This window comes from Equus asinus, chromosome 8 (assembly GCF_041296235.1).
Source record: "Equus asinus isolate D_3611 breed Donkey chromosome 8, EquAss-T2T_v2, whole genome shotgun sequence".
Classification (NCBI taxonomy): domain Eukaryota; kingdom Metazoa; phylum Chordata; class Mammalia; order Perissodactyla; family Equidae; genus Equus; species Equus asinus.
Genome location: NC_091797.1, coordinates 84,700,919 through 84,724,389, shown reverse-complemented (window position 1 = coordinate 84,724,389; position 23,471 = coordinate 84,700,919). Strand labels below are relative to the sequence as shown.

General features: G+C 42.6%; 1 protein-coding gene across 13 annotated transcripts in view; it reads left to right on the top strand.

Annotated features, from left to right (window-relative positions):
• Positions 1-23,471, top strand: part of CIT (citron rho-interacting serine/threonine kinase) — a 154,492-nt gene that overhangs the window by 8,427 nt on the left and 122,594 nt on the right. For all 13 annotated transcript variants that reach the window (XM_070516170.1, XM_070516169.1, XM_070516168.1 and 10 more), the window contains 4 exons: positions 4,833-5,008; positions 9,583-9,684; positions 21,892-22,034; positions 22,940-23,033. In XM_070516170.1, coding sequence (XP_070372271.1) covers positions 4,833-5,008; positions 9,583-9,684; positions 21,892-22,034; positions 22,940-23,033 — 515 coding nt within the window. The remainder of the gene's footprint in view (positions 1-4,832; positions 5,009-9,582; positions 9,685-21,891; positions 22,035-22,939; positions 23,034-23,471) is intronic.

Genomic DNA, 23,471 nt, shown 5'->3' with positions numbered 1-23,471 from the left:
TCTATATTAATAACAATCCCAGAGAGGACTCTCATTGGCTCTGCTTTGGGTCCTTTGCCCACCCCTTGAGTAATCGCTGGGCCAGGATGTGAAGTATTGTGATCAGCCTCATCTGGGTGCCTGGGGGTTCAGGGCACTGTGATTACCAGGGCCTCGTGGAATAGAGGATGTGCAAGCACCCAAAGGAGCTGGGAGTTGTGGGTAGGTAAAATTGATGTATGTCCACTCCAGGGACCTTTGATATTTATGCGTACCCCTTCTGTTCTCAATTTTCTCATCTGCAAAATGCGTATCTAATAAGGCTTTGTGGGGATTGGATGAGTTAGTGCACAGACCAGGCTTAGCGTGTTTCCTGGCACATGGAGACACTCGCTAAATGTTACCCGGTAAGGATAGCTATAAACTTCACCAACATTTAATATATTGTTTATCCTTAATTTTAAAATGTACTTGGCGTGTTTGTTCGTTATTCCATATTTGTTTGAATAAACTCCCACCTATTTTCTTGAATATTTAAATTCTCAAGCACGGAGTGGGAAGGAAAGGGAGATTGTGTAAGAGGCCAATTGACCGAGCCATCGATAGCCGCCTTCATTAGTCTTGAGACTGCCCTCTGCTTACTTTAAAGCTGTTGATCTTCTCCGCTCATTCAGTAATCAGGGGGCTAGGCTTAGTGAAAGGAAGATTTTTGTAATAGAATTCTTTCAGGGAGCTGCTTCATATTTTTGAAGAGGCTTCCTGGAGAGAATGGTTGAGAGGCTATGATTGAAAAAGGGTGATTGCATTAGTAATTTTTTTCCCCCTTTCGAGTGTCTGTTTTGGAAAGTAAGCTTCGTTTTTCCACGGGAAGAAGGGTCCAACAGCTGCTATGGCCTGGGTTTCTTGAGTCTTGTGGTAGAGATGGAGATTTCTTTGGGGACTGTTGGAGGAAATGAGACAGAGAGTATAGCCCTGAAGCAACGTCCTTGGCTCCGGCCAAGGGAGGGCAGGGAACCAGCATCTGGGAACCAGGGAAGGGATTTCTGTTTCTTAATTACTATTCTATCCCCAGTGCCTAAGACAGTATCTGGCACATAGTAGATGCTCAATAAATATTGGTTGAATGATTATATTGCTAAACGAACAAAGTAAGTGGCAAAGCCTCAAGCATAATATCCTATAATTTGTGTAAAAAATAAACAAGTGTGATATTAAAACATGCAAAGGAAAGTGTTGATAATTGTCAAAGTTGGGCTATTCTTGGTGATTTGACAGTAGCTGAAATTCCACCCTCTTTCAGCTCCATTCACTGTAGGCAAAAACTTCTGTATGCTCACAACTTTAGTACTTATGGGCAAATTATAATTTTAAGGTTTTTTTCCTAATTGTAAACATAATACAAAGTTAAACATAAAAGGTCAAAGTGAGAGAAAAATCCCTCAAAATCTTACCTGTCTGAGATAACCACTGTTAACAGTTTGGCGCATAGTGTGGCAATTTTTTTTTGTCTTTATAAAATATTTGTTATGGAAATTTTCAAACATATCTAAAGGTAAAGAGAATGGGACAGTCGTCCCCCGGTATCCTCAGGGGATTGGTTCCAGGATCCTCTGCAGATACCAAAATCTACAGATGCTCAAGTCCCTTATGTAAACTGGTGTAGTATTTGCATATAACCTATGAACATCCTCTGTATACTTTAAATCATCTCTAGATTACTTATAATTCCTAATGCAATGTAAATGCTATGCAAATAGTTGTTATACTGTATTGTTTAGGGAACAATGACAAGAACTACAGATGCAACCGCTGTAGTCCTTTCGGTCCAAGGTTGGTTGAATCTGCAGATACAGAAACTGAGGATACGGAGGGCCGGTGTAATGCATCCCCGGGTACCAATCAGCTCGCTGTAGCGATTATCACCCCTTTTCCATGCATGTTCTAACGTCACTCTTGTTTAATTTTACACAAAATGGATCATATGCGTGTAATGTCTTGCCACCAGCTCTGCTCACTTAGCGATATATTGACTCAACAAATATTTATGACGCACTTGCTCTGTGCCCGGTTTTGTTTTAGGTACTAGGTTTACAGTAGTGATCAAAACAGACAAGAATCCCCACCCTTAAAGAACATGTGTTCTGGTGGAGAACGAGCTACCTCATTCTTCTAAACGTGTGCCTAATATTCTTTTATGTGGGTGGACTTTCAGGTTGATTCCACTTTCCCATTAATGGACCTTTAGCTTGTTTCTGATTATTTTTCTGTTACAAGCAGTGCTCATCATGAGCATCTTCATATGTCTCTTTTTTGAGCACATGTGCTAGTGTTTCTGTGAAGGATGGATTCCTAGAAGTCGAGATGTTGGATTTCTGAATTTCAAAAAAAGGAAGCAATACACTCAGCTGAGTTGGCTTTTGCCCTGTGGGTCCAAATGTTTATCTGCCAAAGTCACTTGTTGACTGTGTTTTCATTACTGTGCTTTGGGTCTTTAGCTCTACCTCAATGTTCAGTACCCATTGGGCTCTTAAATACTGTGACTAACAATGTGCAGGGATGAAGGGAGATGTGGTTTTTGGAGTCACAGAAGCTGCTGGTATGGAGAGAAGTTGTGAAGGTGGTTTTTTTTTTTTTATAGTCATAGACTTGAGTTTAGTGTCTCACCTGTTCAACTTAATAATCCAAAGCCTTTGGAAAAGACATTGCGATTTGGAATGGCGTCTCGGAATTCTGAGAACATCAGGCTGGTTTTGCCTGTGAGCAATTTGTCTACTTGTGTGATTGAGATGCCTCGTAGTTGCCAGTGACGGACCTAGAGTTATTAAGTTGGACAAGGCTGCAAGAAACTTGGGGGCCCCAAGCCTAACAGAGAATCAGGAGAGATTGGCCTCGTGTGAAAGCAATAATGAAATCAGGTTCAACTCAGAAAGTTGCAAGCCAGCATATATGGGGAATTATAATTTAAAACTCAAACACTTGATCTGAAAGAAACTTGGAAAAGGACAGGGAAGAAAGACAGGGCTTGGCACAGTGATGTCAGGGCAAAAGGAAAATATTGTACAGCTTTCAGTTTTGTTTCTGCATGGAATTCTCCGTGTAGGCGCTCTAGATTTATTTTTTACGGTGGTCACGATGAATTAATGTGGATCTACCCACTGCTCTCGCCTGATTCCCCAAGGGACCAAAGGAAGGTGTTTTCAGGATGACTAGCTGAAGTGAGAGGTGTGGTCTGTGGGTGGGAAGACACTCTGTGCAGTGGAGTTCATCATATGTGCTTTTGATCCAAGTTAATGCAACTCCACCCACGCAATAAAGGGATGGGTAACAATTAAAATTGCGTTGGCTAATTCATCAATATGCCGCTCAATGACCATGGGTATAAAACGGCTTTTCTCTTTGTTCAACTCGGTCCCTCTCATTATGTGAACGTCTTGCTGAGAGAATGTAGCTCCCAACTTTATCTGGAGCCCAACGACAGAAATGGCGATCCACTCCCGTGCCTGGAGGACTCCAGTGTCCATGTGGAATTTCAAGTCTCTTGGTCTTCAACATGGCACCTTTCTGAGGGGTTTGCCAGGATAATCTTGATTATGTGTTTCTCTTGTCTTCCTCTGGAGTGTAACCCCTGTATATGATGCAGTTGCCCTGTAACGTGCAGGACTGAATCTTTTGGTCAGCCACAGCCGCTTCCTTCCATTCTTGCGGGTCATTAGAGTCATTGCCTATCCAGCAATGCGCCAGCTTAGTCTTCTTCGAGTGTTAAAAAATGTATGTTAGATTCCAAATCTGCCATCCATTTAGTCCATACTTCATACGCTGAGGATCTCCAACTGTTAGGAACTGAGTGTTTGTACCCCCAATGTGGTGGTATCTGGAGGTGGAGCCTTTGGCAATTAGATTTAGATGAGATCGTGAGAGTGGGGCCCTCATGATGAGATTAGCATCCTTATAAGAAGAGGAAGAGAGACCAGAGCGCCCCCTCTCCCTGCCATGTGAGGACACAGTGAGAAGGCAGCCCTCTGCAAACCAGGAATCGGGCCCTCTCCAGGAACTGACTCTGTCGGCTCTTGGGTCTTGGACTTCCCAGCCTCCAGAACTATGAGGATTAAGTGCCTGTTGTTTAAGCTACCTCGTCTGTGGTATTTTGTTGTAGCAGCTCAAGCAGACTAAGACACCAACTGAGAGACTGCACTGGGAGAAGGAATAAGAGTGTACGTTAAGAAAAAGATGGTTGCAAACCCTTCCAGATGTGTGACATGCCAGCTCTGCGGAGCAAATGTCAGGGCTCCATTTGGTTCCTTGGGCTAAGGCTTTTTTTGGTAGCACTGCCAAATATTAAGGCAAGGAAGGCATTACTCTTCATGACACAATCCAAGGGAGATAAAACCGGCTGGTGGGAGAAAACTGAGCAGAGCACAGGTAATCAGAATAGAATGATCTGAAGTCAACTCCAGCGTTGATTAAGACAGGAAGCATGTTGCTTACATCACATTATAAACTGGTCTAAATGTTGATGAGCTTGTCTGGCCAAACACTGTCCTGCTACCTTCAGAGAGGAGGGAGAAAAGCATGATTTGTGTTCTCCTCCTATTTTCTAAGTCTACAGGATTCAAATTATAGCTACCATGGAAACTGTGCTTTGGAATTTTTGGAGCCCTTAATTTTAACTTAACATATAAAAACACTTTTGTGCTGATTTTATAATTATTCTTGACGGATGAGAAAGTGACTAAATGTCTTTTGACAGTGAGGGAAGACATAACACTTTTCTTTCTTTTTTCTTCTGCTTTCCTAAGGATGCAAGTATTTGAAGTGCTTTATTTACCTGGGAGTAACTCTTCCATCTTTTGCAGATTCTGACACCATAGCTGAGTTACAGGAGCTCCAGCCTTCGGCAAAGGACTTTGAAGTCAGAAGTCTCGTAGGTTCTGGTCACTTTGCCGAAGTGCAGGTGGTAAGAGAGCGAGCAACCGGGGATATCTATGCCATGAAAGTCATGAAGAAGCAGGCCTTGTTGGCCCAGGAGCAGGTAGGACCATTTTAACATCCCGCCCTTTCCCCTTTCTGTACCAGAATGTTCATTGCAGAGACGATGATCTGCTGAATTGAGCCTGGGATGGAGCAGATTTTCCTCTGTGACTCTCTAGTTAATTACGGTTGCCCGGGCAGAAAGGTCTCTCGCGTTCTTAGCTCTTCTTGACCTGATATTGACTCATTTTGAAGGCTCACAAGCTCTCCTTGGTTTCTTTGTCATGTTCTGTAGTTGTATTTTATTCAGAGCGAACTTGGCCTTTTAACTAATGAATTTAAGATGATCTTTCATGACCATCAGCTGGGGATTCACAAATATGCATATTGTGGGGTGAAGCAGATAGCGGTTGCTTTTGTACACATTTTTATGTATTTGTGTTGTGGGTGTGTGTGTTTGATTTTAAAACAGGCCATTGAAGAAATTAAATAAAATTGTTATGTGGCTAGGGAGTTGCTTATTTGAGAGCAGGGAAGAAGTTATCTTTTTGGTTGTGGTATTTTTCTTTCTTTTAAACAAGGCTGCTGCTCCAGACATATTGATTTATTTGCCGTGTTTCTAGAGAGACAGCCATCAGCCGTGGAGTTCAGAGAGTAATTTATTAGTTACAGACGTTCGAGTGCACATCATGTGTCTCATAATGTACCCGGCTCTGTGGGAAGCCTGCAAGCGGAATTGAAGCTCCATAGCTGTTAGTTTCAGGGTTTAAAAACAACCTTGGAACGTGGAGGAAAAATGCAAATACGTAAAGCAGGCATTTACGAGCTAAAGCATCCCAGAAGGGAAGAGCAGTTAGCATATTCACAAAACGATGGAGTGAGGAGAGATGTGGGTGAGTTAGGGAAAGTTCACACTGCTGAGAGGAATGTGGGTTCTGGGCAGAGAGAAGTGACGAGAATGCGCCAGATAGAGGTATGGCGTGTGGGACGTTCCGGAGGGTTGAGTACTAGAATGCTATGCAGATGTGTTTTTCGGTTTTTGTTTTTAGTGGTTTAGAACAAATAGACTGGGAAATGGGGGGGGGGGGAATAAGGACATTTAGGTGGGGAGAGAGTAATTGGTGGAAAATCTCAACAACCTTTTGATATTGTGATAAAATATATGTAATGTAAAATTTACCACTTTAACCGTTTTTAAGGTATAATTCATTGGTACTAAGTGAATTCACAGTGTTGTGCAACCGTAATCACTATCCATTTCTAGAACTTGTTCATCATCCCAAGCAGAAACTCTATACCCATTAAGCAGTAACTCACCATTCCTCCAAGAACCGTTTTTTGGAATTGCAGTTTAATTTGTGAGGTGGTTGGGGATCATATAGGCTTTTGGAAGAAGGAGGTTGGGATCAGAGTCTAAAGACTTCAGTGACATTGTGGGGCCTCTGATCAAAATAGCAGCGGAGGGCAGGAAGCTGCTTGTCGGAGTCCAAGAATGATGCGCCCTGTGTTTAGGAATGAAATGTGAGCAACTGCTCAGAAAGGAAGCATGACAGGACGTTGCACATCATTTGAAAAACAGGAGTGGAGGATGCTCACTCAACCTCCCAACACCTCAGAACCATCTGTCATCAGTACACACCTACCGAGCCCCTGTCGTGTTTGGTGTGTTTCTAGGTCCTTGAGAAGAGGCATTAGATGCAGCCCCGACCTTGTGATGTTTATGTTTCATATGGGAAGTAGTGCATGTAAAAAGAAAATAATCCGGCATGCCATAAAGCAGGCAAGCAGTAGAGACATTCAAATAGGTGTGCCTTCCTCCAGGTGAATGGCCTGAGATGATTGTGTGTGAGGTGTGGGCTGGGGTTTTTAAAATCATACACATATAGGAGCTAATGAAAGCCACACATCTATTCCTTAAGAGGGTGAACGTGAAAGAAAAGTAGGGTCCTTAACTGAGCCATAGCGAGGCTGCAGAATTTAAGGGCATGAGAAGAGAAGCCAGCACAGGGCATGAGTGAAAGGACATGCCAGAGAGCAGGTAGGGAGAGGTAGTGTCCTGCAAACAAGGCCTGTCACCTCGGAGAGGCCAGCACACCTGCCCAAGCTCTTTGAGAGCCGGAAGAGGTCCTCAGAGACCGTTTATTTTAATGGAAGCTGCAGGGGGCAGACAAGGAGTCAGTGGTGAGCAAGCAAAGGTGTGGACTGCTCGGTTCAGCCAGCCTTCCCCGAACAACTGTGATGTGCCAGGGAAAAAGGAGGATCAGCAAATGGGGTGCAGGAGCTTTACGGGGTTGGGTTGGTGATTCCCAAATGTGCTCGATAGGCCACTGGTGGCATGCAAGGTGATTTTAGGCAGTCCCTGGATGAAACTATTTTAAAACATTTATGGTTTAATATTAACCAGCAGATCAAAACTTGGGACTTTCACAGATGTTATTGTTCGAGCTAACCAGAAGAAGATATAATTAAAATTATTTTTATTTTGAAACAATCACAAATTATAGAAAAGTTGCAAGTTCAGTGTATCAGTCAGGGTTCTACAGTATATATACTATACATTATGTAAAATATATATGTACATGTATACATTGAGTATACATATATACACACACACACATATATAAAATTTATTTATTTCAAGAAGTTGATTTACCTGATTGTGGGGGCTGGAAGGTCTAAAATCTGTAGGGCAGGAGCTGACAATGCAATCTTGAGGCAGAATTTCTCAGAGAAACCTGTTTTGTTCTTAAGGCCTTTTGACAGATTGGGGAGGCCCACCCAGATTATCAAGGATAATTTCCTTTACTTGAAGTCAACTGATTGTAGATGGTAACCGTCCACAAAAACGCCTTCACAGCAGCACCTAGATTAGTGTGTGATTAAATAACTGGGTGCTATTGCCTAGCCAAATTGACATGTAAAACTGTCATACACAGTAGTAGTAACTTGTTTTCCTGAACCATTTGAATAAGTTGCCAGCCTGATGCCCTGTTACCTCTAAACACCTCAGTGTGTGTTTCTTGCAAGGACGTTCTCCTACGAACTGCAATCCAATCATCAAAATCAGGGAACTGACAATGATGCATTCCCACCATCTAATCCTCAGACCCCGTTCAAATTTCACCAACTGTTCCATGGTCTTGGAGAGCAAAAGGATCTGGTTCAGGATCACACATGGCGTTTACTTGTCCTGTCTCTTTAGTCTAATTCACTCTGGAACAGTTCCTTTATTTTTCCTGGACTCTCATGATCTTGGCGATTCTGAAGATTAGAAGCCAGTTATTTTGTAAAATTTAGATTTGTCTGGCGTTGCTCAAGTTTAGATTCAGACTGTAGATCTTTGGCACGAATGTCACAGATGAGATGCTCTGTTCTTCTCATTGCATCCCCCAGGTGACTCAATTTCAGTTTGTCACATTCATGATGGTGTTCACTTTGATCAGCTGATTAAGATGCTGTCTGCCATGCTTCTCCACCGTGGAGTTACTCCTTTCCTCTTTGTAATGACATAAGCATTTTGTAGAGAAGTACTTTCAAACTATGGCAATACTCATTCCTCATAAAACTTTCAGTTTATTCATTTATTGATATCTGTATGGACTTGTGTCTTCCCATTTTAGTCAATGTGTTACAATTTGTTACTGTCATATATTTTTGTACTCAGATTGTCTCTAAGTTGGCCAATGAGAATCTCCTTAGGTTGGCTTTTGTGTTCTTTTGCCATATCCCCGTCTTTAACCACTGTCTTGCTTTCTGGTACAGCAAGGTGTTCAGGCTCTAGGGTCAAGATCTGGGCACTATGGGTTCTCATTGCAATTTGGGATGTCACTGCTCCCAGACCCGTGTCAATGGACAGAGCTAGAGAACACATGAATATATATACAATATACCTACCTACACACACATCTGTTTTTATTTCTACATCTATCTCTATTACTGAAAACAATGTGTTCACACCAATACCTCCAAGTCCAGTCCAACTTCATGGAGTTCCTTCTAGTTCTCACCCTTTCCATGTTTGTAACTCTCTTCTCTGACATTACCCTTAAAATTTTTCCTGATTTTATGCATCTGTGTGCATCCAATCTGCTGTCTTTGCTGCTGCTCCCTCCCCTTGATGGGCTCAGATGCCCTGCTCCAGGCCATCCCTACATGTGGATGTCTTCCTCACCCTCCGTGGCCCTTGATACACTACATTGGGCTGCCCCACACATGGTTGCTGCCCTCCTCACCCTCCTTGGTCCTGGCACCCTGTTCTGGGTCACCGGGCTCTCTCTCCCTACCACCTGGCATGGATACTTACCTTGTTCTGCTCCACCTAATGTCTCTAGGACTGAATTGTTAAGGAAGGGAAGATGAAGAGAAAGAGAATGATTTAGACTGGAAAGAAGTGAGGTGACTTAAAAGAAAGGCGTTAGGTAAATAATCAGACAGATATATATGGAGCTGGCAAAATTGTGAGCAAGGTAAGTGAATGAATGAGATTTGTGGAATGCTGGGTTAAGTAATGACTTTTTTTTTTTTTAAACTAAAGACATCAGTTAGGCCTTAAAGAGAGAGGAAAGGCCATCCGCCCTCCACCCGACGTTTAATTCTTTATCTTATAATTGTCTAAAGGGTTTTTTTTTCCCCTAGGTTTCATTTTTTGAGGAAGAACGGAACATATTATCTCGGAGCACAAGCCCTTGGATCCCCCAATTACAGTATGCCTTTCAGGACAAAAATAACCTCTATCTGGTGAGTCTCTACATCCATCTCTCTGGAATTAGTCTAGTGCTGTGATACTCAGATTCACAGGCCTAGAACTGAATGTGGTTCTTGCCCTGCGGTCCATGACACCTCCTATTCATTCAGTTGCCTTCCTGAGTTTCAAGTGTCTTCCTGTTCTCCTTGTCCTACAGATGAAGGGATAGCCCATTTAGAAACAGCCCCATTTATTGTTAGGGATTGTAGCTATGGCTTAAAGGGCAATAATGAGAAGTCATTGGTTTGGGAATAGTCTCATATTATCTTTAATAGAATCTTGCTTTAACTTTTTTTTTATTTGAGGTATAATTGACATGTAACATACTAATTTCAGGTATACAACATAAGGATTCGATATTTTTATATATTGTGAAATGATCACCACACTCAGTCTGGTTCACATTATTAAAGTTTTTAATTTTTAAAAATTGGGATAATAATGTATGGCTATTAGAAGAAAATGCAAACACTGCAGAACTGTATGAAATAGAAGGGAAAGTTCTCTACCTTTCTTTTCTTTTCTTTTTTTTTTTTTTGAGGAAGATTAGCCCTGAGCTAACTGCAACCAATCCTCCTCTTTTTGCTGAGGAAGACTAGCCCTGAGCTAACATCCATGCCCATCTTCCTCTACTTTATATGTGGGACGCCTACCACAGCAGAGCGTGCCAAGCAGTGCCATATCCGCACCTGGGATCTGAACTGGCAAACCCCGGGCCGCTGAAGCAGAACGTGTGAACTTAACCACTATGCCACTGGGCTGGTCCCAGTTCTCTACCTTTCTAATCCCTTTCCCTAGGGAAGCAAATATTAATGATTGTATATGTTCATTCTGACCCTTAACTATGCCTCGTGGAAATAGATATTTCTATGTCTATATTTATAACACTTGTATATAGTTTGTTTCACAGAAATGGTATATTACTCTCTACTTTGCTTTCCAGCTTGCTTTTTGCCTTTCAGCAGTTTATCCCGGGCATCCTTCCATGTCAGTACATACAGATCTGCCTCCTTCTTTTGAATGATGCCATCATTTCTTCTGATGTGGCATAACTTATAGAATGCTAAAATTCATTTGGGGGCCTTGTTTAGGTTCTTGGGGTTTTAGATGCCTAAATTAAAGAAGTATATCCTAGAAACAGTTTTTGTTCCTGATTCAGCGTTTAAAACAAGACTATTCTGTTACCTTGAATGGAGATGAACTTTTTTTTCTTTTAAAGATTGGCACCTGAGCTAACAATTGTTGCCAATCTTCTTCTTTTCTGCTTTTTTTCCTCCCCAAATTCCCCCAGTATATCATTGTATATTTTTTGGTTGTGGGTCCTTCTAGTTATGCTATGTGGGACACCACCTCAGCGTGGCCTGATGAGTGGTGCCGTGTCCGCACCCAGGATCCGAACCGGCGAAACCCTGGGCCGCCAAAGCAGAGCATGCGAACTTAACCACTCGGCCATGGGGCCGGCCCCTGGAGATGAACTTTTATAGAGACTCATGTAAGAGAAGAGGATAAGAGAGAGGTGGACACCTATTTATCTTGAATTTCCACTGGCCATTTCTGGGGGACTTTGCTACCTTTATTTCTGACCTGGAATAAACCAAGTTTATTTGCACTGGTTTCATATTACTTGAGAAGCCAATGCTGGTAGAGAAGTTTCCCTGGCCCCACCCAGCCTTCTAAGGGAGGACGTTCTTATACAAATGCCTTGGGAAACTGGCCTGGCACTGGCCACAAGCTCGTTCAGAACCAATGCCTGTTGTATTTATGGCCTGAAACTTCCTTTTCTTGAATATTGTCTTGGAAGCTTTCCTTCCGTGAGAGCTGAGGCGTGGAGCCCTGACCTTCACCAATGACCTTGGTGTATTTCTAGCCTCAGTGGTGTTCTAGGACATTTGCTGCCTGCGCAACATTTACCTTGTGCTCTCTGCATCTTGCAGAGCCCCTCATGTTTGGGTAGATGAACAGACTTCATTAGCTCTCAGAAAAGAAATTTCCTTGGAACAGCAGGGTTTTTTGTGGTTTGTTTGCTGTTGTTTTGGGTATTTTTGCTGGAGCTCTGCAAATGATTTAGAACCACCAGCTTGTAAGGATACGCTTTGTTTTTGAGGCACCACAGGCAGTCCTGGAGCTAGGAAGGGCTCTGATTTTTGGCGAAAGTTGCGATCCGCAGTTTTCTGGTCTGCCTTGCCCTGCTCCATGGGCTCATTTGTCTTCCTCTGGCTTGAAGTGTTCATCTTCTTGATGTCCAATCACATGCAGCTGCTGCTTTTAAAAGTAAGCATTGTTCAGATGCTCTGGGACTCTCACACCATCAAGGTCAGTTTTGGTGGAGATGATGGCAAATTCTGAGCGTTCTACGTAAAGGAAGGCAGATGAATGAGGACTAGAGGTCCAGGCACGGGTGGCAAGCCGCTGCCCAGGTGCTTCAGGGAAGCCACTGCTTGTCTCCATGGTGGCCAGTGAGGATGATCAGAGGGGCCCTGGGAATGACACTCCCTCACAGTTTTCTTCCTGTTTTGTCTGCAGTGGTTTTTTTTCCTCCACAGCTCAAGAGTTTTCAAAGCACATGCAATAATACCCTCTTTAGGAAGGTAATATTTGCGCATTTTGAGAATTTTAAACCCTCTGTTGTCACCATTCTTATCTCTACCAGTTGGCTTTGTCACAGTGCTAAGAACCTTCCTTTTCTTTTTCGTTTTTTTGTTTTTCTGGGAAAGATTCGCCCCGAGCTAACATCTGTTGCCAGTCTTCCTTTCTCTCTCTCTCTTTTTTTTTCCTCCTCAAAACCCCACTACATCGTTGTATATTCTAGTTGTAGGTCCTTCTAGTTCTTCTGTGTGAGCCGCCACCATAGCATGGCTACTCACAGCTGGGTGGTGCGGTTCTGTGCCCGGGAACCCAACCCCGGCTGCAAAAGTGGAGTGTGCCAAACTTTAACACTAGCCCGTCAGGGCTGGCTCTCTTTTTCTTTTTAATCATGGATTTAACTGCTGTGGACTTCTGCTCGGAATTAGCCTTTCTGGAATGTTCTGGAATACCTCATGTATTGGGACTATCTCCCATTTCTTTGCTAGAACAGGCTCCCTGCTGCAGGGGGCTTCCTTTTTTGGGCCTTTTGGCTGTGGGCTTCCCTTTGGATTTCGACACTGGCATTGGCATCCTTAGCTTAATGACAATCTTCTCAGTTTTTCTACTCGCCATCTTGCAAGACAGGAATGATCTCAGAATAGCTGTTTTCTGGAGTTCTGGTTGCCTCAGCACATTGATGCCTGGCTGCAGTGACATTTTCACACCCTTCTTAAGTGGCTCAATTAGGTATTACTGATGGGATCTTGTAATTATTTCCTTGTCTGCATTCTCTTCTGAAGTACTTTGGTACTTTGGAGTAAAATGCTTGCTGAGGGTACAATTTTCATATAAAAATCCAAACTCACACAGGAATTAAGATATGATTATAGATCTACCATCCCTTATCGGCAATTCTGGAATACCCAGAGCTCGAATAATCTGAAGTTCTTTTGTTACTTATTTGGCAGTAAGACCTGACCCAAACTCGCTTTTTTATTCCCTTGAGTGTGACTATTCATACATTTTGCTGCAAATTATGAATATGTTCAATTACAGGGTCTTATCCCAGGCCCTACCTGAGGGTTTTACATAATATAAAGTAATACACACTGTTTTACCTTCCTGAAATCTGCACATTTCTGAATCTGGAACCACATTTTGCCACAAGATACTGGGACCGTGGATCTATATTGGCGTCATAAAGTACTGCAATTCCATTGTACCTGGTGACCACTTATAGACCACTAAACCTTTTGAGTTTGGGGAAACATACAAATCGTAGTACACTCCCCTGGCAATTGAATATTAATTTGTAATGCAAATGTGGTAAATTAAAGATACATTTAAAATCAATGAATAAAAAAGGAGCCCACTTCCTCTGTGTTTCTCAGCGCTATGTCTTCTCTCCATCCTATTCCACTGTGTGAGTTCTGGCCACTATCTTTTGCCTGCACCGCTGCAGTAACCTCCTAAGTGTTCTCCCTGCCATCTGTCCTGCTCTTCCCCCCAGGTCTTCTACATGCTGCAACCAAGTCATCCTGATGTTAAAACCCTTCGGCACTCCCTGCTGCCCAGTGGATGAGGTCCAGACTCTTCCAAGGGCTTTCCAAGGACTTTTTCTCATGTGCCTCCAGCCTTGTCACCAACCGTGTCTCTCTTTCATGTTTCGTTCATCCTGAACTTCCTTTGCTTCTTTGAACATGCCTGTGACCTTTCTTCGTGCTCTCCCCTCTTTCCCTGGCTAACTTTTGTTTCTCCTTCTGGGCTTGGGCCAGATCTCACTTTTTCTAGAAATGCTTCTTGGACCCTCTACTCCTGGGAGGAGTGCCCTTCTGTTGTGCGTTCATAGCACCCTGTACTTCTTCATTAGTGGGTATTGGTCGCCTCCGCTAGGCTATTCTCTCCATAAGGGAAGTGATTATCTCCCTTTGCTTCCAGTAGAGCTTCCTGAAGTAAATGCTTAAGAAATACGTATTGGATGAATGCGTGATTAATTTCATAGAAATTTGATTTCCATACAAATTTACTTACTGTGTTATGGAAGTCATATCATGTTAGCAGTGTGAGTTTTGCTCTCTACAGTATGTAGTTGAAGATAGACCCAGTGAGAATTTCAAAATCTGGAGTGTAGTGCCAGGAAATTGAACTTGGGTCCTTTTGAGTTTTGATGCTTAAAAATTTCCCATTTGTAGTTACATACCAATGAATGTTGCTTACCTTTTTCTGGTATATAGAATATTGTAGCAAAGTCTATTGTAATGTCTGATTCTATATGGCAAAGTTAGTCCCGTATTCTGGCAAGTGGCCAATGGAAACAGTGCTTTGTTGATTTGGTTCATGATGAAATCTGTTCAAGTCTGTATAACATGCCTTTACTGGTGTCCTTCAATAAAGGAGCTGATCTTTACAAAGAAAGCATTATTTTACAACTCACCACTTGTAGTATTGTTATATCTAAATTCTTTGTGAGATTCTTTATTTTTTTCAAACGATCAATACAACTACATTTACTCATATCTTTTTTCTTTTTTAGATTGGCCCTGAGCTAACATCTGTTGGCAATCATCCTTTTTTTCCCCCCTAAAGCCCCAGCGATAGTTGTATATCCTAGTTGTAAGTCATTCTAGTTCTTCTATGTGGGATGCCATCATAGCATGACTTGATGAGTAGTGTGTAGGTCTGCACCCAGGATCCAAACCAGTGAACCCCAGGCCATCAAAGTGGAGCACGTGAACTTAACCACTCGCCATAGGGCCATCCCCCTGTGAGATTCTCAAAGCCTGCTGGCTTTGTATTAGTGTTTTACCTGTCAGGTCTTTTCAGGTTGCCCTTGCTCAGAGCCTATAACTGACCTGTGACTCTCCTTTCCCTACTGTGACCTTATATAGACTTTCCTCTGTTCATTCCCAGTTGCACACAGGAATGTATTAGTTAAGGTATAGGCGAAACTACTATAACAAGAGACCCCCAAATACAAGCTGGTGGAGCAACTCTATTATATGTGATAATTCAGAGACCCAGGTTCCTTCCATGTTGTGGCTCCTCCACGGTTGGTCCCTTAGGATGTTGTCCTCTTTGACATGCTTGAAGTTGGGCTATTTCATATCTTTGTTCCATCTGGCTTGGAGGAGAAAAGAACAGAAAGACAGAGCAAGCAAATTCCTTTTACACGGTGTGATGTAGAAGTGGGCTACATCATTTCCTCTCACATTTTCTTGACCAGAACTTTGTTACATGACTACACATCTGTACTGTCTAGTTGTGTGGGCTATACCTGGCTAAAATTCTTGTTACTATGGAAGTAGGGAAGAGTGGATTTGGGGGACAATTAATAGTCTGCCATAGGATTAAAACACCTACTTTTGTAGGTAATAAAAGGTAGATCTGGGGTTTGAAGTCTGGCTCCCCAGCTCCATCTCCCATACCCTCACTCATTACATTATACTATCATCTTCAGAATCACTTCTAACATGACCCTTGTTCTATATCCTACTGGGGATTAGTTCTTTATGTTTTCTGTCTTGCTTTCAACACAGAACTGTGCAATTCACGCACGATGTTTCCTTCCTGTGTAGGAACAGTTTGGCGGTGGGCTGTTTCTAGGCTGTGACCCATGGCCTGTTTGAGCACCAGCCTATGCTGTCTTTGGGAGACTGGAGAGGGTTAACGAGTACAACTTCATCGTTTATTTCACTGAAATGTGGCAGCTTATGATAGTTTTGACAGTGAGACATGTGCTGTTTTGATGTCTTGGGTGAGATTATCCAGTTTTCAGACGTGTCTCCAAACTTGCCAGGGTGTTCATGTGTTGCTGCTTCCAAAGCCAGGGTTTGGAAGCTGGCCGCCCATCAGAAGGAAGCTGTTACTTAGAATATAGTGTTATTTTGTTATTGTTCCTTGTTTGGTCTCTCCAGAGTCATTGGCCTTTTTGGCTTCAATTTTCTCATTGGTGAAATGAGATATTAATATCTCTTATTGACCCCGATTCAATTGCTGAGTGTGTTATTGCCTTGGGGGTTTTTTGAGTTCTCAGGGCCTTGGAAATAGTTGTTTTATGTCCTGGTCTTTTGAGGCATATTTCAAGTGAATGTATTTAGAGTTTTACCATTTTAGGAGCCACAGTTTAGTTACATTGTCCCAGTTTGCCTGGCCTTACCTTCAGTTTCTGATTCAGCAGGTTTGGGCTGGGGTGCAAGAATTTGCATTTCTTTTTTCTTCTTTTTTTGAGGAAGATTAGCCCTGAGCTAACATCTGCTGCCAATCCTCCTCTTTTTGCTGAGGAAGACTGGCCCTGAGATAACATCCATGCCCATCTTCCTCTATATGTGGGACGCCTACCACAGCATGGCTTGCCGAGCAGTGCCATGTCTGCACCCGGGATCCGAACCGGCAAACCCTGGGCCACCAAAGCGGAATGTGTGCACTTAACTGCTGCGCTACCGGCTGGCCCCAGAATTTGCATTTCTAACTGGTTCCTAGGTGATCCAGCTACTGCTGGTCGGGGGGGCCCCACTGAGAACCATTGTCCTATAGCATAGTTAGTTTCTGGTTACTGCTTCTTCCTTTCATTCTCTCAGGAATAATGTACACATCTGAGATCCTTTCCCTTATTCTTTCAGACCAAGAAATGGTACCTACTCCCCGGCTGTTACTAGCCCTGGGATGCTTCACGATCCAATGTTTATTTCCTTTAACCTTACCCACACCTTTGTAAATAGGCCTTTCATTAATTAATGTCCTCGATTACCTAGTTTGAATGTGCTGCCTGTTTCTTGCCAAGACCCTGGATGATTCAGTGCTCAGTGAGGATTTTTTGAATAGATGGATGAATCAGGCTAGGATTCATATTTTCTGGAATAGTGGGCCTTTTCACTTGGTCACCTTGTCTTTCAAGAAGAATAATTTAGGGTCTCTGCTAGGGGTCACTCTGCTTAGAGGATTCCTTGCCTCCTCCCCCACATCAAAGCTCAGGAACACTGGGCAGAGCGGATAATGATGCCACTAGCATCATTACATTTTCATGGTACTTTCACTCATGCTGATTGTAGTACAAGCATTTCAAGGACACATTTCTAAGAGGTGGCCAGCACAGCGTGCTTCTAATGGCGCCCTATGCAAATTGGAATAGAGTACTAAAGAACTATTAAATATTCACACCCCCCACACATGCATGCTTGTGCATGCAAGCTTGCATTTATGTGCATGTGCAAATGTATTCATGCATGCACACGCACATACACACACACGTTTGCCTATTGTTTCAAACTCAACACAACTGAGAGGAATTGCCATCCCAGTACTTGGGGTATAGATGCAAACACCAAAAGAGAAGCAGCCGCTCCTTCCAAACCGAACACATGTAAGATTTGCCCTTTAATTAGCATCTGCAGCTGCTGCCATCAGAAGGGTCTGTCTCTGTTGGCCTGAACGTCTTTGCTTTAAAAGAGCAAGTCCATTATAGCTCCAAGCCAGGCTCGTTTGTCAGCTGCTGTGCTTTCTCTGCCATCCGCAGGGTTGTCACATTGTTTAGGGCTGTTTCACTGTAGGGCTCTTTTTCCTCCTCCCTTCTCCCCGGCCTTTGATTACCATGCCTTGCTGATCACCATTTGGGTGACCTGCAGCTGTTCATTGCATGCAGGGACATCTCCCGTCCTTGGAAGGATGGAAGATCGTTGCTTCCATTCTGGTGGGTGGATTATTTTCCAGCCCTTGTCAGTGATCTTGTTTTGATATGCAAAAAGGCTCCAAGTAGTCATTGAAAAAATGTAAGCAGCAGAAATGATGCCTGTATTAAGGCCAGGTTTTATACAAGGGTTCCTCTGCTGTAGAAACTTTTCATTTGGATGGAGTAGGGAGCCCATTGGTGCCACAACCTCAGCAGCAGCGGGTCTCAATATGGTGCTGGGCTGGCCGCATCAGAATCATCCCTGTAGCTCCTTAAAAATGCAGATTCCTGGACCCCACCCATGGAGCTTGACTATTGACGTCTGGGTTTGGGTTTTAACAAGCTCCCTTGATGGGTAGGATGCAAAGGAGACAGACTTTATCCTTTTATATTGCTTAATTATTTTTTTTTAAATTCTTTTTCATTCCACTAGAATTCCAGCTCTGTGAAGGCAGGGATTTTTGTCTGTTTTACTCACTGCTATTTTCCTAATCTAGAAAAATGTAGGGTACCTAGTAGGCACTCAAATATTTATTTGGATGATTGTGTTTTATCCATTTAAAAAAAGTGCTTCCCTAGGTGATCCTGGTGGGCAGGCAGGTTTGGGAAGTCCTGCCCCAGAGGGCTTACAGTCTAATTAGGTTAGAAGCGATCAGAGCCTCGCTGGGCATCTCTGAGTGGTAAAAGTCAGGGACAGAGTCACAGTTTTGGACAAAACCAGATTCTGTGAATGGACCGTCTGGCACAGCCTTAGGGGCGACGTTGACCTTAATCTTCGTAGAGTTCTGCTGACCTTTGTCTTTGGTTCACAGTAGGTCTTCCGGTGTGAAGACTTGAAGAGTCTCAGTTTGTGACTTCTGATGATGCTTTTGGCACCTCTTGGTTTTGTACCATTTTTAAAAGTCCAAAAGTGTTTTCTGAAAGTGCCCACATCCTGGTTCTTTATTGTATCTCTAAGCTCAACAGCGAGATGGTTGATTAAGCTTGGGTTGGCCACACACAAGTCATCTTACCAATGGGCTAGCTCCATTCATACCAGAATGAGCAACTATCCTCCGGTAGGATGGTTTCAGGATAGGGGTAACATCTTGGGATAGCCAAATTTGCTCAATAAATGGCCAAACTAAGTTCTCCTGATGGTGCACAGTTGGAATTTTTAGTAAAGTAATATGGAATCGTGTTGGTAGGTCAAGTTTGATTAGTTTCTTTGATAAGGACCCAGTCTATTTAAAGGTTTGTCATTTCGTATGTCTATTTTGGCCTCGTGTTGTGGAGCATGCTGTCGAGCAGCTGTTGTAATTTTTATTGCTTGTCTTCTCAATCAGCCCTGGTTTTGAAGAAATGAAATGTTATTTGACTCGTAGAAAGGACTAATCTAGTTTGGGTGGTGATTTCCAGCTCAGGAAATTGGATCTTCTGAATAGGAGCAAAGAATACATATCTTTTTGCCTAAGAGATGGTTCTTATTTTCTGAAGTACTTTCCTGGTCATTACAAATAGAATCTTCAGGAGTAGCTGCCAAGTACTAAATAGTGGTCAGTTTGTGAGCTCTTAAAAGTTGCCAGTGGCTGCTATGTGTTTGACTTTCTTATCCTTAAACTTACAAGCTGTTCTGTTTCTTCATGTCTTTAATAGAGCCAGGTTAGAAAATTTATAACTGCGACGTGTCGTCATAAATATGCATTGTTCTTATTTTAAGACATTTCGGTTCTAAAAGTGTGAGTACTTCTGTTATTATCTGTGAATTTTTTTTGGATGTTTAAGACCTTTTTAATGGCAATATATATTTAAAACAGACGTAAAAATTCACATTTACCCACATACCCGAGGCCCGTGGAGAACCAGGTTGAGATGAGTGGGTGAACTATAGGCTGCCAGGTGGTGCCAGGTTGCAGTTTAGGACTGGGACAAGTAGCTCATTTCTGCTGTGAATTTCGGGGAAATAAAGTCTGTGTTTTAGCTGCCACCCCTTCTAAGTGTTGGTGTTCTTGTTAGTTCATAAATCAATTTTTTCCAGCAATTTCAGTGCAAATGGAACCTTACCCTTCAAATTGTCCAATATCTCGTTAAGTATCTGCTATATGTAAGATTGCAAGTGAACGAGCGAGACTCCCAGGTGACATGGAGCCTTCCAGGAGGACATGCAAGTTACTGGCTCCTCTGGGGTCTCTGGTGTGGGGTTGAGCTGATCTGGACGGAGTCTTGACTAGACCAGCCTGCGTCCTCTGGGGGATATGTGCAGATGCTCCACGTCTGACTTGACTAGAGCTTTCTTCTAATTCTGGACTAAAAGCAAACAGGAGTATGGAGGGGGATGGAGAAAATTCACATCCCAGTGCTGGCTTCTGGAATGCAGTAGTTTGAGAGATTTAGTGTTTTGTTTAAGCCATTCATTCAGGTCTTGCCTCTTTCCAGAAAGGATTTGAGACATTTAAGAACAAAAGATATTTATAGTGAGGCTCATAAAATGGGAAATCAGAGCAAAGGACAGGAGAATTCAGTAAGGGTTGACATGGCTGCAGAGATGCTCAAAATGGTCCCAGCCTCTCCCAGCCAGAGCAGAGAGGATCAGGCGGTAAAGGGAGGGAAAGGAGAGGACTTGAGGGGTAGTGGAGGACCTGGTTGGTGCCAGGCTCAGTGCTGCAATGAAATTAGTCTTCTCGTTTTCCAAAGGCTGAAACTGGAAGGCAAAGAGGTGAAGTCACCAGCCTGAAACAACCCAGGCAAATTGACCTCAAAGCTGCATGTTGACTCGAGAATATGACACTTGGTATCATCAAAAGGAGGAATGATTTCAGTTCCTTGGGATGAAAAATTTCTTTTAGTCAAACATTTTACCCGAGGCTGTATTTTTTGCACCTGGGCTAACAACTGATGCCAATCTTTTTTTTTTTTTCCTGCTTTATCTCTCCAACCCACCCCCCCGTACACAGTTGTGTATCTTAGTTGCAGGTCCTTCTAGTTGTGGGATGTGGGACGCCGCCTCAGCGTAGCCTGACGAGCGGTGCCATGTCCGCGCCCAGGATCCGAACCCTGGGCCGCCGCAGCGGAGCGCGCGAACTTAACCACTCGGCCACGGAGCTGGCCCCGAGGCTGTATTTTCAATTCTTCCAGATTTTTTTCCCTATATATATATATATGTACTAACAAATGTAGTAGTTTGTTTTCTTTTTTAATCCAAAAAGGGGTTGTACTTTATCTTGTATAGGATGTCACTGTATATTTTCATGGACAGTTTCTATGGCAGTAGGAATAGATCAAGTCTATTTATTTTTAATATCTGCATCTTATCCCTTTGTTTAGATATATCATATTTTAGCAGTCTCTTAGTGGTGGATATTTGGGTCATTTCCAAGGTTTTTTTTCTGTGTTATAAACAGGGCTGCAGTGAATCTATTTGTCTATCTACAAACTATTATAAGTTCCTGTAAAATAAATCGTCAGAAGTGGAATTACTAGGTCAAAGGGTATATGTTCATATTTAAATTTGTAATAGAGATGGTCAGGTTGCCTTCCACACTGACTGTTAAGGGAAAAGATTGTATCACATTTAGTGCACACCTCCTATGTTCTGCTGGGTGCTGAGGGGAATGCAAAAAGGACGCAAGAGGGTTTGTTGCCCTCCAGGAATTTCCGTCTATGCAGTATGCCTAATCCCAGGGAGTGTCTGGGGTGTCGCCTTGGGCAGGTGGGTCAGTGGGTAGATTTAATTCAATGTTTCAAGCTTGCCTCGCAAACATTGGGCTTGGTGTCTGAGACTATTCTTTGATTATATTGGGTCTCTTGGGTAACGGATGTAATTTCCTTAGGGCAGGGACCTCATCCTATGTGACTTGCAATACTCTTACATATCTTCATAGCTTTGTGGAGACATTGTAATTATAACACGTCAGGCAGTATTTGAGGATCTAATTGAGACATTTCCTTTTTTTGAGTATATGAAGAATTAATGCCTTTGCATTCTATACAGGTCATGGAATATCAGCCTGGAGGGGACTTGCTGTCACTTTTGAATAGATATGAGGACCAATTAGATGAAAATATGATTCAGTTTTACCTAGCTGAACTGATTTTGGCTGTTCACAGCGTTCATCAGATGGGATATGTACATCGGTAAGTGAGTATACTGAGAATTTACCTGCATCGCCTAAGAGTTCCTACAACAGAGTGAATGGGTGCGTGATTTCAACATCAAAAGAATGCTCCATCCAGTTTTTAGGCAGTCTTTACTTAAACTGGCTGAAAGTAAATTTTTCAGAATGGCAGACGTTTCAGCTTACCCATTCAACAGTGAAATGGATCTAGAATTGTAACATTCTTAAGTTTGCTAATAAGACTGGGAACTCTTGCATGGGTTCTTTGGGTTATATGGTGGGAAAAGCAGGTTTGATTTGCAGAAGAACTGGCATACCACATAGGAACAGAAGACCGTGGAGTTGTACTTCTGACCTCGCCCAGTAGTAATTTACAAAGGAGTTCCACAAAATCCTCTGTCAAAAAGTGTTTCTTTGCATCCTCACCCATCTGATGTTTTATGTAGATCTGAGGATGTTGTGGGAATGGAACAATAGACCAGGAATCACGAAATCTGGAATAGAGTCTCAGCTTTTCCAGTGATTAGCTACCTGACCTTGGGCAAGTCCCAGAGCTTCTTGTGGCCTTAGTTTACCTAATGTAAAATGTGTGTCTCTAGGAGAACTAATCCATCTAACAACATGTGTTTGTTCCCTTTCCTTCTCTTCTTCCCTCTCTATCCCTCCTTCCCTCTGTCCCTTCCTTGCTTCCTTCCTTCCTGTCTCTCCCCTCCTTCCCTTCCTTCATTGCTTTCCTCTGCTTCTTTTTTTTTAACTTACATTTGTTTTTGTGAAATGTTTGTCTGTTATTTATGTCCGTCAGTGGGTCTGTATAGCAGAAAACAGACACTAACATTTTGGCCGAATCAATATCCTAGGTTAGCAGTTGCTTGCTGATTGGCATGGAGAAGACAACACTAATTTGTGGCCCTGATTTTCTTACAGAGACATCAAGCCTGAGAACATTCTCATTGACCGAATGGGACACATCAAGCTGGTGGATTTTGGATCAGCTGCTAAAATGAACTCAAATAAAATGGTAACAAGATGTAATAAGATAGCTTAATAGAGGTTATGCTACAAATTATTCTGAGGTCCTCAGAAGTTTGGAAAATATGGGATAATGTTGAGTGTCGTTTTGAGGTCTTCATCTCCTAGCGTATGAAATGATTTCTCCGGGGGTGGAAGTAGGGGTGGGGGCACAGAGCTATTTCCCAGACTGACTTGGCCTTGGCACCCTTTTATGTATGATACTCGCTAATACCCCACAAGATATTTTTAGGAATATGTTTATAGTTTGGTTAAAAAGAAGGGAAAATGCTTATTTTGTTCTTTCCTTCATTTTCCTTGCTTGTTGCAGATTGTCTTCTGCTACCTTATCTTTTTAACTTTAAAATATTTTGGCGAAATGTAACCTTATTTATCTGATATCCTCTATTTCCTACGCAGCAAAATTGAAGTTAATCACCGGAGCATT